Consider the following 16,340-nt stretch of genomic DNA (forward strand, 5'->3'; position numbering starts at 1 on the left):
AAAGAAAAGATACGTTCATCAAGGTACAACATTTACAGCACAAATGATGGTCAATATATCAATATAAATCATAAGGACTGCTTATTCAGCCTTGCCTTCCTTATTGTTCTTGCCAGCTCTGACCACTTCTGTTGGCAAAGCAACTGAAGAAGCAGTAGCCCCAGAAGTCCTCTAGGATAAGGCAGCGGATACATTGGGTGCTAGAGGCTCCAACCATCATATTCCTTTTCTTGCATCTGTATCAGGGTATAACAGGGGTGAAATCCAGCAGGTTCTGACAGCTTCTGGGGAACCAGCAGCGGAAGTTTTGATTAGTTCAGAAAAACCAGCAAATACCACGTCTGGCTGTCCCCAGGGTGGGGTGGGAATGGAGATTTTGCAGTAGCCTTCCCCCAGGAGTGGAGGGGGAATGGGCATTTTGTAATATCCTTCCCTTGCCACGCCCACCAAGCCACGCCCACCAAGCCACGCCCACAAAACCAGTAGTAAAAAAAAAAGTGGATTTCACCGCTGGTGTATAATGATGGAAGTGATTTTAGTATTGGATAGCAATGAGTGTTAAGCCTAGAACTTCTTTGCACGCTTCATGCCTTAATGTTTTTTTTTTTAATTATTTTTTATTTAAAAAACCAAAAACAAATCAGGAGCGGTCATATGCTGACCCACCAAAAAACAAAGCCCTTCATTTGCATAGAAGAAGGTTGCAATAAGAGCTACTCAGACCATCGATCGCTGCGCCGGCACTATGAAATGCACCACGGCTTGCGGCTGCTGAAGGACGAGGAAGCCTGTGAGAGCACGCCGCCTCCGCACGATTCGCACGGCCAGGCGGGGCAGAGCGGTTTGAGAGCGGCCGAAAGCTTGGCCGCTCACCCGGAATCGCCAGCGCCCAATCATTCCCTCCTGCCCAACCGAGACCTGCTGAGATGCATTGTTAGCAGCTTGGTCGGCCCGAAGCTTCCGTCCGCTCCTTCCTCATCTGTAGGACCGAACGAAACCGACTCCAGGGGATCCTTACCACCTTCCGGCTCGGTCTACGGCCAGATTTCCTGCGCGCCCACCTGCAGCGCAACCGCGGTCAGAGAAACCCCTGGCGAGAAAGCCATGAAGGACATTTATCCTTGCCGAAAGAACTTACCTTCCTCCAGCATGTACACTATCATCAACACGGGGAATTTATCCATTCTTGGGCCCTCGGAAAGCCATGCGAATTTGCCAGACAGGCCTTCCCACTCGGAACGCGACTTCCCTATAGAAGCCAGCGCTTTGGACTATTGGTCCAGCAGCGGTATGCCTCGTTTCCCCTTATTCAGAGGCCAGAAGTTTCCTGCCCCCACCCAACAGCCCAGCGGCAGCGTCCAGTGGGCCAGAAATGCGGCCCCGGTTGGCGCCAAAGCCAAAGGACACGGCCTTTACGTTGCTCAACTGTCTTCTGCCGGTCACGAAGCTTCCCAAGGGATAATAATGGGACCGTCTCATGCGTTCGACTCCGTGAGACCCACCTTCGAGTGTCCAGATGTTTTACCCTTCCCGCCGGCTTCTTTAAAGACCCACGGGGAAGTTTCCGGAGAAGCCAGACTCCGTTGCTTTGAAGAGACATTCAGCCCAGCGGCGAGACTTTCGGACGCCCCGAAACATAGCCTGCTCCAGAAGGGCGAGGCCACGCCGCTCTTCCGGCAGCTTTTCATGAAATCTAAGGAATCCTGTCTGAGCCAGGATCAGCAAGTCCAGAGTCACCTTTTCCAGAGGATCACCAAATCTCAGCACATCGTGTCCCACACCAAGGTGTTACCCCCGCCGAAGGAGGCCGAACCGGTGGGAGCCAAACCGCTTCCCGGTGGGTTTCAGGAACAGGCGGATTTGGCTTGCCCGGCCGTACAGCCGTTGGAAAATGAGGGGCCTCCTTTGGCTCCGTTTCAAGCCGAATTTTCACCTGATCTCGAAAAAGACGGGCACCAACTGCCGATGCCCTCTTTTCATTCGTCCGCCCTACCTTCTGTCACCACAAGCGGTATTTCTCAGGCGAAGCACTCCCGGCCTTCCAAAAGATGCCTAGAGTGTAAAGAATTTCCCAGCCCCAATCAGTACGAAAACACCCCAGGAAACCACACTTATGGGAAGCCGAGGGAATTGGAAAACGACTCCCCTTTACCCAGGAAGAAGGAGAAGGCCAAAGCTTGTGCTACTAAAGAGTCCGGCAGCAAAGGGCATTCTCGCAGCGGTAGACCCCGCCGGAAGGAGAAACCCAAGTTTGATATCGCCTCCATGGCCTCTCCTAGTCAAGTCGCCATGGCTTCCTTTTCCTTGCCCAGCACCTCCTTTGAGAGCGTGTCCAGAGCCAAGCCCAAGCTGACGATTTTCAACAGAATTCAGGCATGTTTTTAAAGGCTTTTTTTAAAAAAAGAAATCAGAATGGGCCTATGCTCAGTCGTCTAGGTCAGGGGTCTCCAACCTTGGCCACTTTAAGACTTGTGGACTTCAACTCCCAGAATTCCTCAGCCAGCTTTGTTCTGCTTTGCTTAGCTTTGCTGGCTGAGGAACTCTGGGAGTTGAAGTCCACAAGGCTTAAAGTGGCCGAGGTTGGAGACCCCTGGTCTAGGTCGGGTTTCATTGAGGGCCTCATCACAGTTGTGTTTGACCTTGGGGGAGCGTGGCCAGCTCGACATCCGTTTTCGGCTGCGACCAGGGGTGGGGCTGCTGGGGATTTGCAGAGGTTCGGGAGAACCTCTAGCTAAGATTCTGTGCAGTTTGGAGAACCCCCAAATCCCATTCCTAGCTGGCTCTGCCCCTCCCCTTCCAGGAGTCCCCATGCAGCCTATTTTGGATGCAGGTAAGTGCAGGGTGCACGCAAAGGCTCAGGGAGGGTGAAAACGGGCCTACTGGAAGTTTGGGAAGGCCGGAAAAGGGCCCTTTTCCAGCCTCCAGAGGGCCTCCGGAGCCCGGGGAGGGCAGGAAGCCCCCCCCCCTGCTGCAGTGCAGGAGGCCAATTAGGCCACGCCCACCCAGCAACCAGGCAGAGAACCCCTTGCTAAAATTTTTGAAGTCCACCCCTGGTGGACTTTCATTCCAATATTTGGAATGGTTATATGTATTTTAGGAACCCGCCAAAAGTTGGCAGCCATGACAGAAGGTCTTGCACTAGTCCAGGGGTCTGCAAACTTGGCTCTTTTAAGACTTGTGGACTTCAATTCCCAGAGTTCCTCAGCCAGCTTTGCTGGGTATTGAAGTCCACAAGTCTCTGCTGGCTGAGGAACTCTGGGAATTGGAAGTCCACAAGTCTTAAAGGGACCAAGGTTGGAGACCCCTGTTCTAAATAATAGCCCTCATCTATAGATAAAAAAAACTATTTGTACATGTACTTAATTTCTCTCTTTCCTTCCTTCCTTCCTTCCTTCCTTCCTTCCTTCCTTCCTTCCTTCCTTCCTTCCTTCCTTTTTCTTTTCTTGCCTGCCTGCCTTGCTAAAACACAGGGTGGAAATATCTACAGCTTTACTAATGCAGTCAAAGAGGAATGCTTTTCTCCTGGAGGGTAAGCAGGGGTTTATTATGCTTTAATACTGCCTAAAATATTAGTGTATGTAAGTGTATATGTGTGTAGAGCTGGGGCAAGTCGGCGGGGCGGGCCCTTCCGTGATTTCCGCTACTGGTTCGGGCAAACTGGTCTGAACTGGCTGAATACTACCTCTGGTATGTATGTATGTATGTATGCACATACACATAGAGAGAGAGACTTAATTGCAATTATGGTTACAAAACAAATATTCTTCACCATAGTTGGATAAACACTCAGATACACACACACAGTTTTTGTTCAGGTAATTTCAGCTGAAGTTCCCTGAGATTCCTTCTCCCGTCTGATAAAAGCACCCAGAAAAAATAAACAAGAAGAGAGCTAAAACCTGGCCCACAAAATCGTAATTCTTAATTTTAGTCTATCAGAGACAGAATTTGGAAAAAACCCAGGAAGAAATAGAACGTGAGGTTTCTCTTCCTGGTGCTAATGAAACGGGAGTTAGGTAAATAAGCTTCTGGCGTTTAACAGATTATATCATTCAGTACATCAGGGGTGTCCAAACTTGGCAACTTTTTAAGACTTGTGGACTTCAACTCCCAGGATTCCTCAGCCAGCTTTGCAGAATTCTGGGAGTTTGAAGTCCACAAATCTTGCCAAGTTGCCAAGTTTGGACACCCCTGGAGTACATATATGGGGAAAGACACCCGGGAAGCGGAGAGACAAGCGAAGCTTCCAAAGATGCAATTTCAAAAGTGATTTATAAGCAGGCACGCAAAGAAAATAATAAATTTGATTGGGCTGGCAGGATACGGCCCTAAGCAGCTCTCCCCCTCCCAGTTATCATCTCTTGGGCAGCCCTTGTTTATCTATGGTGTCCCAGTGAGATTCCTTCCCCAATTCCTTCCCCCCCGCCGCCCCGGCTGGCTTCAAAGGGTCTCTGAAGTACGAGAACACAGTTAAGGTTGTCATAAGGTTGGAGTATAAATCATAACGTAGACATTTAAGCTTCCTAATCCTGCATTTCTCCCCTTGCTTACGTCGATCGTTGCCAGCAGTAGTAAGTCTGAGGCAGATCCTGGAGACAGGAGTGAGAAAGGGAACAGCTTTCGCTGTGCAACCTGCAATCAGCTGTTTTATACCGAAAGGGGCCTGAACAGCCACATGTGTTTCTATGGTGAGCAGTGGCAGTCTCCGTCAGGGAAGGAAAAGCAACAGGTAAAAGGAATATCACCTTGGTAAATCAATGTTCGTTATCACTTGATGCTGAAGGAGGCCGTAAAAAGAAGGAGGCCATCTCGGTGTTTTAGCCTGACTTAAGTCTTGTTTCTGCTCCGTGTGGGGTCCTTGGTGCCCTCTGAACTTAGCGGTTTTTCCGGCAAGACGTTTCATGACCCAGCAAGGCAGTGTCCTCAGTGCTAGAAGGGAGCGGGGTTTGCTCTCTGTTTATAAACCCCACTCCCTATGGAAAATACCAAGAAAGGAGGAGTAACAAGAAGTCACTGAAGATAACACCTAGATGACACACTGAACGACTGATTATATATTATGTTTGTTTATAAAATAAAAAACATAGGGGGAAAATTAAAATAAACCCCACTCCCTTCTAACACTGATAATGTTCCCTAGCTGGATAATGAAACGTCTTCAAGAAAACAACCAAGCTCAGAGAGCATCAAGGACCCTACAGTCCTCCTCCTCCTCCTCCTCCTTCATCTTCCTCCTCTTTCCTGCAAACTCCATCTAGCACTGATGATGTTTCCTAGCTTGGGTCATGAAACATCTGCAAGAAAACCACCAAACTCGGAGAGCATCAAGAACCCCACAGTCGTCGTCGTTCTCCTCCTCCTCCTCCTCCTCCTCCCCTTCTGTACTCCACAAACCCCACTCCTTACTAACACTGGTGATGTTACCTAGTTGGGTCATGAAATGTCTCCAAGGAAACCCCCAAGCTCAGAGAACACCCAAGGATCCCACAGCTCAACCCTGGGCTACAAATATTCTTTGATATTGGTAGTCTGCTCACTGCATTCCTTACCTTTGATCACCAGATCTTTGCTAAGGCTTCCAGAAGAAATCTGCATACTAAACATCTTATTTCTGAGCACAGCTATTTTTTAAAACTCAAATATTGCCAGGATGTATTCAGGGAAATGAAACATCTTTTCACACACTAAGAAATGTCCTGCTTTTATCCTCTTCCCAGACAGTTGTACTGTAAGAACTTCTTTACTATTGTGTTTTTTTTGTGTGTTTTTTTACTGGCAAAAGCTCCAGGCAGCTAATAATCCATGTAGAAAAAAAACAACCCACTGCATTTAAAAAAGAGATGGTGAACTTGCCAATGGGGATACGAAGCTATATTAAAGAAGATAATTGCACTAATGTGTGTGAAATGCTTTGAATGTTGAGAAATTACTACATAAAATGCTAATAATTATTAATCTACAATTCAGTCTTTTGACTTTATTTGAACGTATCCCAGCACGGTTATTTCTTAGGGTTGGCTTTCAGGAAGGCATAACTAGAACTGAATAAAATGGCATTTAACTGCCAGTTAAATCTATCTAGGATTGCAGTTCTAACAGCTTTGACCGGGGGAATGTGAACAATTTGGTTTTTTATTTCATTAGATATTTCTTTCCAGGATGGCGTGATGGCCTAGTGGCGGACCCTCTCGCCTTCCACTCAGAAGGTTGAGAGTTCAAACCCTAGGTAGTGGCAGATGTTTCTCTCTCAGGGCACAAAAAATAAAAATTCTGCTGTGAACTCCAAGTAGGCATCAGGAAGGGCATCCGTCCAGTAAATTCTCAGCTCCATTCAGTCACCTCGACTCTACCCCCAATTAAGAAATTACCGGGTTATAAAAAAAGAAAAAAGAAAAACAAAACTTTCCTTTTCTCTCCACTGCTTCTTAAATCTTAATTCCGGATTATAATTAATTTCCGGATTCCGAAATAGGAAATAACCCTATTTCAGGATTAAGGCCTTTAGAAAGACCAATACAGAATCTGGGACAAAAGACAGGTAGTTCTCAATTTACGATTACGGTTGTAAGTCGAGGACTACTTGCAATTTAAAAGAACGAACCAGTGTTTGTATTACAGCTTAGTCTTCTTGCTAGAATAGATATTTCTTTTTTATATTTCCTTTAAGGCCTATGAGGCAGAGAAGTGGCCCTTCCAGGCAGCAGCTGACCAAGCGGTTCCTCCCGAAACGAAAAGGTTTTCAGAAGATGGAGCAGTAGCGCCGATCATAATGCCTGTCTCGGTACCCATAATGGCTGCCAACCAACAGCAAGTAGGTGCTGATTTGTAGCATTCAAATTTTAAATAACAAAGATAAAATGAATTGTTTTTAAGTTCTGGTTAAAAGCAGCAATTCATGGAACTTTACGTGTCACGTAGCAGTATATGTAAAGTCCCTCCCGGTGCAAAATTGGCTGTTTTGAAGAGTAAGAAATTCACCATTTTTTTTTTATTGCTCATAGCACTTATAGACTTACAATAGTGGCCAAAATTGTGGAAGCCTTTGGGAAAAGTGGATTTTCTAAAACTAGCTAATAACTTTTTTGGGGGGGAGTAGTACCATACAATTATATATCAATGGAAAGATAGTTTAATCAAGAATGTAATGCAATAACTTTTATGAAGGATTTGCTATTAGAATAGCAGTTACAGAATAAAGAAGAAAAGTGAAACATAGAAAAAAGGAGATATAAAAAAGTGATCACCATAGAAAAAAATGAGATATACAAAAATGATCACCATGTCAGTTAATCCTTAGTTGGGTATCCTTTAGCATGAATGACGGCCTTACAACGTCTTCCCATGGAGCGAACCAAGTCTTTTACTTCTGCAGCTGTTATCATGTGAAATCAAGATGGAATGATTGCTTCTATTAACTGGGTTTTATTCCTGGGTCGCTTCTGACTAACAAGTTTCTCCATAGATTTTCAATTGGGTGAAGGTCTGGGCTATTCCCAGGCCATTCCAGCAGTGGAAGAGGATTATCTTGAAACTCCAAAAAATAAAAAGTGGTGTTATTAGCCATCAAACCTCAAAAATACACTTTTCTCAAAAGGTTTCCACAATTTTGGCCACTACTGTACCTACCCGTAATGCTGTCCCCATGGAGGGGACAGATGGAGGCTTGCCTGGGAAAGGATTGAGAAACAATGATTTGCCAAAAGCTACCTAATCATGACCCAGTTGTGATGTAGGTCACCGCATCCTGATTTGAGCTCAGCCATGTTTATGTCACAAGTCAAACCCTAAAGGAAGCAGGCCACGCGTAGGCCATTACTTCTCCCAGTTGGACCTAGAAGTTCTCCTGGCCTTCTGCTTCACAGTGGTTCAGCTTCTTAAATTCCTACCCAGGGATTTCTCAGTATCCCTTCTGTCCCTCCTCAGGAAAAGCGGAAACCATCATGTCCTCAACAGATACGGTTGAGTAAAATCCAGCAGAGGAATAGAAACCTCCATTTTATAGTCATTTAGTGGGTGAAATGGAGTGGTACGATGGCCTAGAGGTGGAGCTGTCACCTCATAATCAGGAGGCTGTGGGTTCGATCCTTAAGTAGAGGCAGATGTTTCTCTCTCTGGGCATGCTTGAGAATATATCTGCTGAACAAAACTCCTCATTGGCGACAGGGAAGGGCATCCGGCCATTAAATCACTCTGCTAGCTTCATTCAGTTGCCCAGACTCTGCCCTGGAAGGGATTAAAAAAAGGTAAAGGTTCCCCTCGCACATACGTGCTAGTCGTTGCCGACTCTAGGGGGAGGTGCTCATCTCCGTTTCAAAGCCAAAGACCCAGCGCTGTCCGAAGACGTCTCAGTGGTCATGTGGCCGGCATGACTCAACACCAAAGGCGCACGGAACGCTGTGACCTTCCCACCAAAGGTGGTCCTTATTTTTTCTACTTGCATTTTTTTACGTACTTTCAAAACTGCTAGGTTGGCAGAAGCTGGGACAAGTAATGGGAGCTCACCTCATTACACAGCAGCACTAGGGATTCGAACCGCTGAGCTGCCGACCTTTCGATCGACAAGCTCAACGTCCTAGCCCCTGAGCCACCGCGTCATGGGGTCATTAAATGAAAATCATTGGTGGGTGAAATTACAAATTTGTACGTTTTAAAGGCTCCCTAGATTTGGGACTTGCCAGGTAGCATTAGCTTTTATCAATGCTGAGAGAGAGAGAGAGATGGAAGTTCTGAATCAGTGGTGGGGAACGATGGATCCTTTATGACTTGTGGACTTCAACTCCCAGAATTCCTGAGCCAGCATGGAATTCTGGGAGTTGAAGTCCCCCCACCCCTGTCCTAGGTCAACATTTATAGATAGAAAGGCTGTAGCTGGAAGAACAGCATGGTGATGTCATAATCCCATCACTAACCGAGTTGGCATTTTCAGTTTCCCTTCAGGATTGCAGCTTTCAACCTTCTTTAAAGTACTTTTTTTTAAACTGAAAACTAGAGTGTAGCAGTAATTCTTTTTTATTTGGCTATTGATTCCCCCCTCCCCCAGATGGTTATTCAGGGTCGAGTTTCTGAAGTCCTCTGGGCATGGGGCAGGCGGTACAGATAACGGATTTTCTGAGTATCTCTGACAGGCTTACAATTCCTAAGATTCCCTTGGGGAGATAACATTTAATATGGTATCAAACCTGATCATATTTGATACTGTGGGTAGATCTTGATCGTTATTTACCTTGGTAGGCTAATATCGACAAAATCTTTGATTATCGGGATTGGTTGTAGGGAAGAGAAAACCAAGCGTGATGGTTTGTATATGTTTAAGAAAGAAACATAATTTGCCAGTTTGGTCTAACGGTTAAGGCACCAAGCTAGAAAGCGGGAGATTGCGAGTTCAAGTTCCGCCTTAGCCATGAAAGCCAGCTGGGTAACTTTGGGCCAAACATCCGGAGACGGTGAGTTCTACTCCTGCCTTAGGCATGAAGGCCAGCTGGGTTACTTAGGGCCACTCTCTCTCAGCCCAACCCACCTCACAGGGTGGTTGGTGGTAGTGGTTAGGGAAAATAGGTGGAGGACAGCGTGTTGAATATGTTCACTGCCCTTGACTTATTTGTAAAAATAATATAGGCAGGATACAACTAAAATAATTTTAAGACACGCCATAAAAGTTGAGGTAGATTTATTTTCTGTTAAAGAGCAGCATAGCTAGCATAAAACTGAAAGGAAAAGGAAAATGATTTTAACTAAACGTAGGAGAAATTTCTTAGGGGGTGTAGTGGCCTCATCGTGGAGTTCTCGCCTCACAATCAGGAAGCTGTGAGTTCAATCCTAGGTAGCAGCAGATATTTCTCTCTCTGGGCGCAATGAGAAAAAAAAAATCTGCAAACTCCATGTAGGCATTAGGAAGGGCATCCAGCCAGTAAACGCTCAGCTCCATTCAGTCACCCTGACTCCACCCTGATGCAAGAGATTATGAGGTTGTTAAAAAGAAAAGTAATAGAAGAAGGCTCTGAAGTCAAAGCTGTTTGATAGTGTAAGAGACAACCTGGGTAAAGTGGATTCTAGAGAAACTGAAGCAGGACTGGATCCTATAATTGCAGGAATCCAGCAGTGTAGGATTCCTACTTACAAAACACTGATTGTAGGTAGTCTTTAATAGCTTGAATAGTTGGGACAATATAGGGACGCGGTGACTCAGTGGCTAAGACGCTGAGCTTGTCGATCGAAAGGTCGGCAGTTCAGCGGTTCAAATCCCTAGTGCCGTGTAACGGGGTGAGCTCCCATTACTTGTCCCAGCTTCTGCCAACCTAGCAGTTCGAAAGCAGGTAAAAAATGCAAGTAGACAAATAGGGACCACCTTTGGTGGGAAGGTAACAGCGTTCCGTGGCATTGAGTCATGCCGGCCACATGACCACGGAGACATCTTCGGACAGCGCTGGCTCTTTGGCTTTGAAACGGAGATGAGCACCACCCCCTAGAGTCAGGAACGACTAGCACATATGTGCGAGGGGAACCTTTAACTTTACCTTTAGTTTGGACAAAGATATAGTATTCCTTTTAAGGATACACTACTGTGCAGGCTACCTTAATTTTTCTTTTCCAGTTAATCAGTCTAAAGTCCTTGGCTCCATTTCTTTCGGGTCAGGTTAATGAGAAGGAAAGCCAGGATGATAAAGATCTTCAGGAAGGCATGCCCCCCAAGAAGAAGAAGAAGCGAGCTCATCCCAAATCCCTGCTCATCCCACCTCCTTCACCTGCTGGGAATGAAATCCAGCCTGGCACTGGAGGATGCTACCAGAGTAACCTTCGCTCACCTGTCTTCCTCATGGACCATTTTCTTCAAGGCTTAATGCAGTGCTCTCCATACACACCACCCCCGATGCTCAGCCCCATTCGTGAGGGCTCCGGCCTCTACTTCAACACCCTCTGCTCTACTTCGACAAATCCCACTCCTATCTCCATGTACACCTCCGTTTTAGGTAATTGCCCAGCCCTCATCCTCTGGGACATTTGCATAAAGCTGCCCAATGCAAAATAAATCCACTATTTGTATCCTCCCCCTTCCCTCCCTCCTTCCTTCCTTCCTTCCTTCCTTTCTTTCTCTTCCTTTCTCTCTCCCTTCCCTTCCTTCCTTCTATCCTTCCTTCCTTCCTTGTCTGTCTGTCTGTCTTTCCTTCTTTCTCTCTCTCTCTCTCTCTCTCTCCCCCCTTCCTTCTTTCCTTTTTCCTCTTCCTGCTTCCAATCAGTCTCCCCCACAAAAAACAGTATTGTTCCGTCTTTATTTATTACAGCTATTATTAAAGAGTTACCTTGTGGTACGATGGATGGCCAATAAATTTTATAAATAAATAAGCTATTGAAAATGGTCGATCCTCACTGAACACCTTCATTTTTATCTCTTTTTTTGCCCCCTCCTTTTTAAAAAAAATTTTTTTTTGAAAAACCTTTGTGATTGAACCTGTAAAAGAGCAGTGGAAAACAGAAGGAACCATATGGCTCCAGTCCTGCTGCTGAGGTTGCAGATGAACAATGCTAAAGAGAAGAGAAAGATTCCATAAAATGTTGATTTTGTTTCTAACTTGTGCTTTTATTTTTAGATGGGATGGATGGAGCCCTTTTATTCTCCCTTGTGAAAGACACTACCAAAATTAACATAGAACCGTAAGTGACACGACAGTAGTGTTAATCAGTGGATGCCGTAACACCTTAATCTTAATGTTCTCTCCTTTTTAGTGTCATGTAGCTTTAGCAAGCACAATATTTTGACTGTCGTTAACTGTCCTTCCATTTTTTTTTCCTTCCACGTATTCTCTGCTCAAATCTTCTCTTGGCGATTTAATTCGTACACATGTTTTTAGTCTTTCAGCCTCACAAGGTGATTTGCAAAAACAAAAGACAAACTGGATGACCCAATTGAAAAGAAAACAACAACAACAACACCCCAGTCCAGCAAGCCTGTGAAAAGTTGACGAAATCAAATGGCCTGGACTTTGTTTTAAAATTTTATCAGCGATAAAAGCCTCGCTTTTAGGAGAGGATCTGTAATCAAGATGCTTCCACTGAGAACTCTTTCTCTGAGCTCATTTGTGTCAAATTAAAAATTCACCCGTTAAGAACCCATCGCCTGTCCTGCAGATAGTTTGCAGGGTATTTCATAATTCCACTAGGTCCTGGATGGCGAACCTATGGCACGCATGCCAGAGGTGGCACACAGCACCCTCTCCGTGGGCATGTTAGCGGTTGCCCCAGTTCAGCCCCACTACACAATGCGTGTGTGCCTCCCGTCGGCCAGCTGGTCTTCAGATCTCTGCCGCGCATGTGCAGGACGCATGTGGGGGACCATACACGCATGCATGGGGGTCGGGGCATGCACACATGTGCAGGGGGCAGTGCGTGATGCACGGGGGCGAGGCGCATGCAAGGGGGCCACACCGGGGAGGGAGGCGGAGTGCATGCATGGGGGCTGCGCACGCATTGCATTTTGGGAGTTTGGGCTCGCACTTTGGGCACTTGGATCTGGAAAAGGTTTGTTGTCACCCAGGCCCAAGTAGGTAGTAGGAAACTCAGTCAGTGAAAAAACAAACTTTATTCAAACAGCTGAGAATTACTTCATTCCCAGCGTCGTTCAACTCAAATTAAAGCAAATTCCTCCCGACACAAATTCCTCAGTCCTATCGCAAACGTTGGTCCAATTAGTTACCTCCTCCTTCATGCTTTTTTTTTTTTAAAAAAGAAAGAAATTACAGTGTTTCACATCTCTTTTCCGTCATTTCAGGCACATTAACATTGGAAGCCGGTTCCAGGCGGCTATACCCGATCTCCAAGACAGATCAGACACTGAGGACTATGAGCACCCAGCCTCTTTGGTCTGGAAGCCCTGGGGAGACATCGTCACCAACAAGGAGACCCAGAAAAGAGGTGTGGGGGACGGGCAGTTTTTCCCCTCTTTGAGGCTCTTCCCACCCCACATGCATGCTCTCCTTTGACTTCTACAGGGAGTCCTCGACTTATGGCCACGGTTGAGCCCAAAATTTCCATTGATAAGTGAAAAAATGCGTTAAGTGAGTTATGCCCCATTTTACGGCCTTTCTTGCCACGGTTGTTAAGCGATTCACTACGATTGTTTAAGCGAGTAAAGCGGTTGTTAAGTGAATCTGGCTTCCGCTTGATCAGAAGGTCGCCAAAGGGGATCGATTGCATGACCCCGGGACTCTGCAACCGTCATAAACGCAAGTCAGATGTCAGGCGTGTTGAGTTTCGATCACGTGACCGTGGGAATGCGGCAACGGTCGTTAAGTGTGGAAAAACGGCCCTAAGTCACTGTTTTCAGTGGCTGTTGTAACTTTGAACGAACTCTTGTAAGTCGAGGTCGGCCTGTGTACCGTGTAGTTGTAGCTCCTGCTAAGCAGAACTTAACTACCGTATATACTCGAGTATAAGCCGAGTTTTTCAGCACGTTTTTTTGATAGATGTCCAGCAGGGGGCGCTGCATAATAAAAATGAGCGCCGAACATTTTGCACTTTTGCACTTTTATTGTTTTTCGTTCAAATAAATATTCATGTTATTTTACTTGGCTCTATCTTTATTTTTTACATTGACCAGTAGCTGCCTCATTTCCCACCCTAGGCTTATACTCGAGTCAATAGTTTTTCCCAGTTTTTTGTGGTAAAATTAGGTACCTCGGCTTATATTCGGGTCGGCTTATACTCGAGTATATACGGTAATCCTTTGAAAAACGAATTCACTTGCAGTGGCGGATCTGTTAAAATTGGCCTGCTCCAGTGCGATGCCCGGCGGAGGGACCAATTTGGAACTAGCTATACACTGTCTGCACGAAGCCCAAGGAAACATTTTGGTAAGCCCTACCCCCCCCCCCAAAATGGGACGCGGTGGCTTAGTGGGCAAGAGACATTGAGCTTGTCGATCGAAAGGTCGGCAGCTCGGCGGTTCGAATCCCTAGTGCTGCCCTGTAACAGGGTGAGCTCCCGTTACTTGTCCCAGCTTCTGCCAACCTAGCAGTTTCGAAAGCACGTAAAAATGCAAGTAGAAAAAATAGGGACCACCTTTGGTGGGAAGGGAACAGCCTTCCGTGCGCCTTTGGCGTTGAGTCATGCCGGCCACATGACCACAGAGACGTCTTCGGACAGCGCTGGCTCTTCGGCTTTGAAACGGGGATGAGCACCTCCCCTTAGAGTCGGCAACGACTAGCACGTATGTGCGAAGGGAACCTTTATCTTTACCTTACCCCCCAAAATAAGCCCCAGTTAGGATTGTCAGCCAGATGGATGGATTTAGAACCGTATTTCCCCCAAAATAAGACCTAACCAGAAAATAAATCCTAATGCATCTTTTTGAGCAAAAATTAATAATAAGACCCAGTTTTATTTTTGGGGAAACACGGCAGTGGTGGTATCCAATTATTTTTACTACTGGTTCTGTGGGCGTGGCTTGGTGGGCATGGCAGGAGAAGGATACTGCAAAATCTCCATTCCCACTCCACTCCAGGGAAGGATACTGCAAAATCTCCATTCCCACCCCACTCTGGGGCCTGCCAGAGGTGGTACTTGCTGGTTCTCCGAACTGCTTAAAATTTCCGCTACCGGTTCTCCAGAACCTGTCAGAACCTGCTGGATTTCACCCCTGAAACACGGTAGTTGATGGCAAACGTAATAACACAAAAGCAACTGAATCATATTAAAGCTTAGCATCGTGCATACACCCATATCTAAAGATTTCCCCAATGTTAATGACTTTCTTCTCTAAAAACAATTCTAGGAAGCACTGGAGATGATGTTACTCCAAGGGCCACAGAAGCCTCCTGGCCATCCTCTTGCTAACTACCATTACTCAGGTAAAAGAAAATGACCTCCATTGGTCAAGATACATAGCCATGGGGTTAAGATATCTAAATTTAGCAGCTGGAGCAGTGGGGTTGAGCAGTCAGCCAGAACACACAGTTGTGGTTGATTGGACTGCTGTGGATGTGGAGGGGGAGTTTCTGAGCTTGGTTGTTTTGTTACAGACGTTTCATGACCCAAACTAGATAACATCATCAGTGCTAGTAATAGTAGTAGCGGTAGATACTTAAATTTAGCAGCTGGAGCAGTGGGCTTGTGTGCAGTGAGCCCATCTCTGTTTTCTTCTAGGATATTAACTTTTTTGGGTAGAGGGTAGTTGTACCCTATTGAAATCTTTTAAGTTCCTTGCTCTTTTCTCATCATTCTTGATTTTATGGCGTGGGGGAGCTTGGGGGAGAGAATCCAGTTTTTAAAAATGGGAAAAGAAAAATGGAAAATTACAATTTTGGCATCCATTGTAAAATCAGCGATATTTGGCAAGATGAAGTAACTCCTTGGAAGAAAAGAAGTTCCAAAATTTAAAAACCAGGAGTTAGGAAATAATAAAAAAGGGATGTCCGTTAATGCAAAACTCAGAGAAAATTGGACGTTCTGTCCACTACTGAGATGGGAAATACTTCTGCTGTTGCATTTCCTTTATTGGGAAATGTGAATTGGTTCGTTCACCTTTGTGGCTGTTAAATGTTAATTAATAAAGCAACATTTTCAGTTTTTCAGAGGTATCGACAAACTCACGACGTTGGAAAGCTTTTCCCTGAAAGAAACATAACAATTACCTTAGCTACTACGTACAAAGATAATTTATACAAGATGTTTTCTAGGTGGCATCTCCCACTCATAAGATTAGCAAAAATAAGCAAAAAATATTTGTTGATGTGTTGGAAGTGTGAAGCAGTGCCAGGGACCTTTTATCATATCATGTGGGAATGCCCAAAAGCCACAAAATTTTGGCACCAGATAAGACAATGGATAAAGGAGATACTAACGCAAAATATAGAAGCAAAACTGGAATTCTTTTTACTGGGTATTATAGAGGGCAAATACAACAAGAGCACAATACACATTCTAACAGCAGCAAGATTAACTTTTGCATAAAAATGAAAAAAACAAAGATACTCCCACAGAAGAAGAAGTGTTAGCTAAAATATTAATTTGCAGGGAAATGGACAGATTGACCTTGGAACTTAAAGATAAGAACGAATCGGAGTATTATGAAATCTGGAACAAATTTTATTATTAGCTGGAAAGGAGAAGAAATGCTGGGATATAGGACCATTGACGAGTAAAATGTTTGGAAGTTTTTTATGCTAATTTGTTACGACAGATATGATTGAATTAGATACCGATATAACCTATATGGGTGAAAGAATATACGTATTTGAAAGGTGAATAATAATAATAATAATAATAATAATAATAATAATAATAATAATAATAATAATAATAATAATAATAATAATAATAATAATAATAATATCAGAGTTGGAAGGGAC

The 16,340-nt window shown here is 45.1% G+C and overlaps 1 protein-coding gene across 4 annotated transcripts in view; it reads left to right on the forward strand.

The window, feature by feature from the left end:
- Positions 1 to 16,340, forward strand: part of ZNF541 (zinc finger protein 541) — a 31,761-nt gene that overhangs the window by 8,297 nt on the left and 7,124 nt on the right. For all 4 annotated transcript variants that reach the window (XM_058195082.1, XM_058195083.1, XM_058195081.1 and 1 more), the window contains 9 exons: positions 645 to 2,373; positions 3,471 to 3,529; positions 4,570 to 4,729; positions 6,668 to 6,811; positions 10,634 to 10,967; positions 11,586 to 11,649; positions 12,764 to 12,906; positions 13,741 to 13,844; positions 14,765 to 14,840. In XM_058195082.1, coding sequence (XP_058051065.1) covers positions 645 to 2,373; positions 3,471 to 3,529; positions 4,570 to 4,729; positions 6,668 to 6,811; positions 10,634 to 10,967; positions 11,586 to 11,649; positions 12,764 to 12,906; positions 13,741 to 13,844; positions 14,765 to 14,840 — 2,813 coding nt within the window. The remainder of the gene's footprint in view (positions 1 to 644; positions 2,374 to 3,470; positions 3,530 to 4,569; positions 4,730 to 6,667; positions 6,812 to 10,633; positions 10,968 to 11,585; positions 11,650 to 12,763; positions 12,907 to 13,740; positions 13,845 to 14,764; positions 14,841 to 16,340) is intronic.

This window comes from Ahaetulla prasina, chromosome 10, assembly GCF_028640845.1.
Source record: "Ahaetulla prasina isolate Xishuangbanna chromosome 10, ASM2864084v1, whole genome shotgun sequence".
Classification (NCBI taxonomy): domain Eukaryota; kingdom Metazoa; phylum Chordata; class Lepidosauria; order Squamata; family Colubridae; genus Ahaetulla; species Ahaetulla prasina.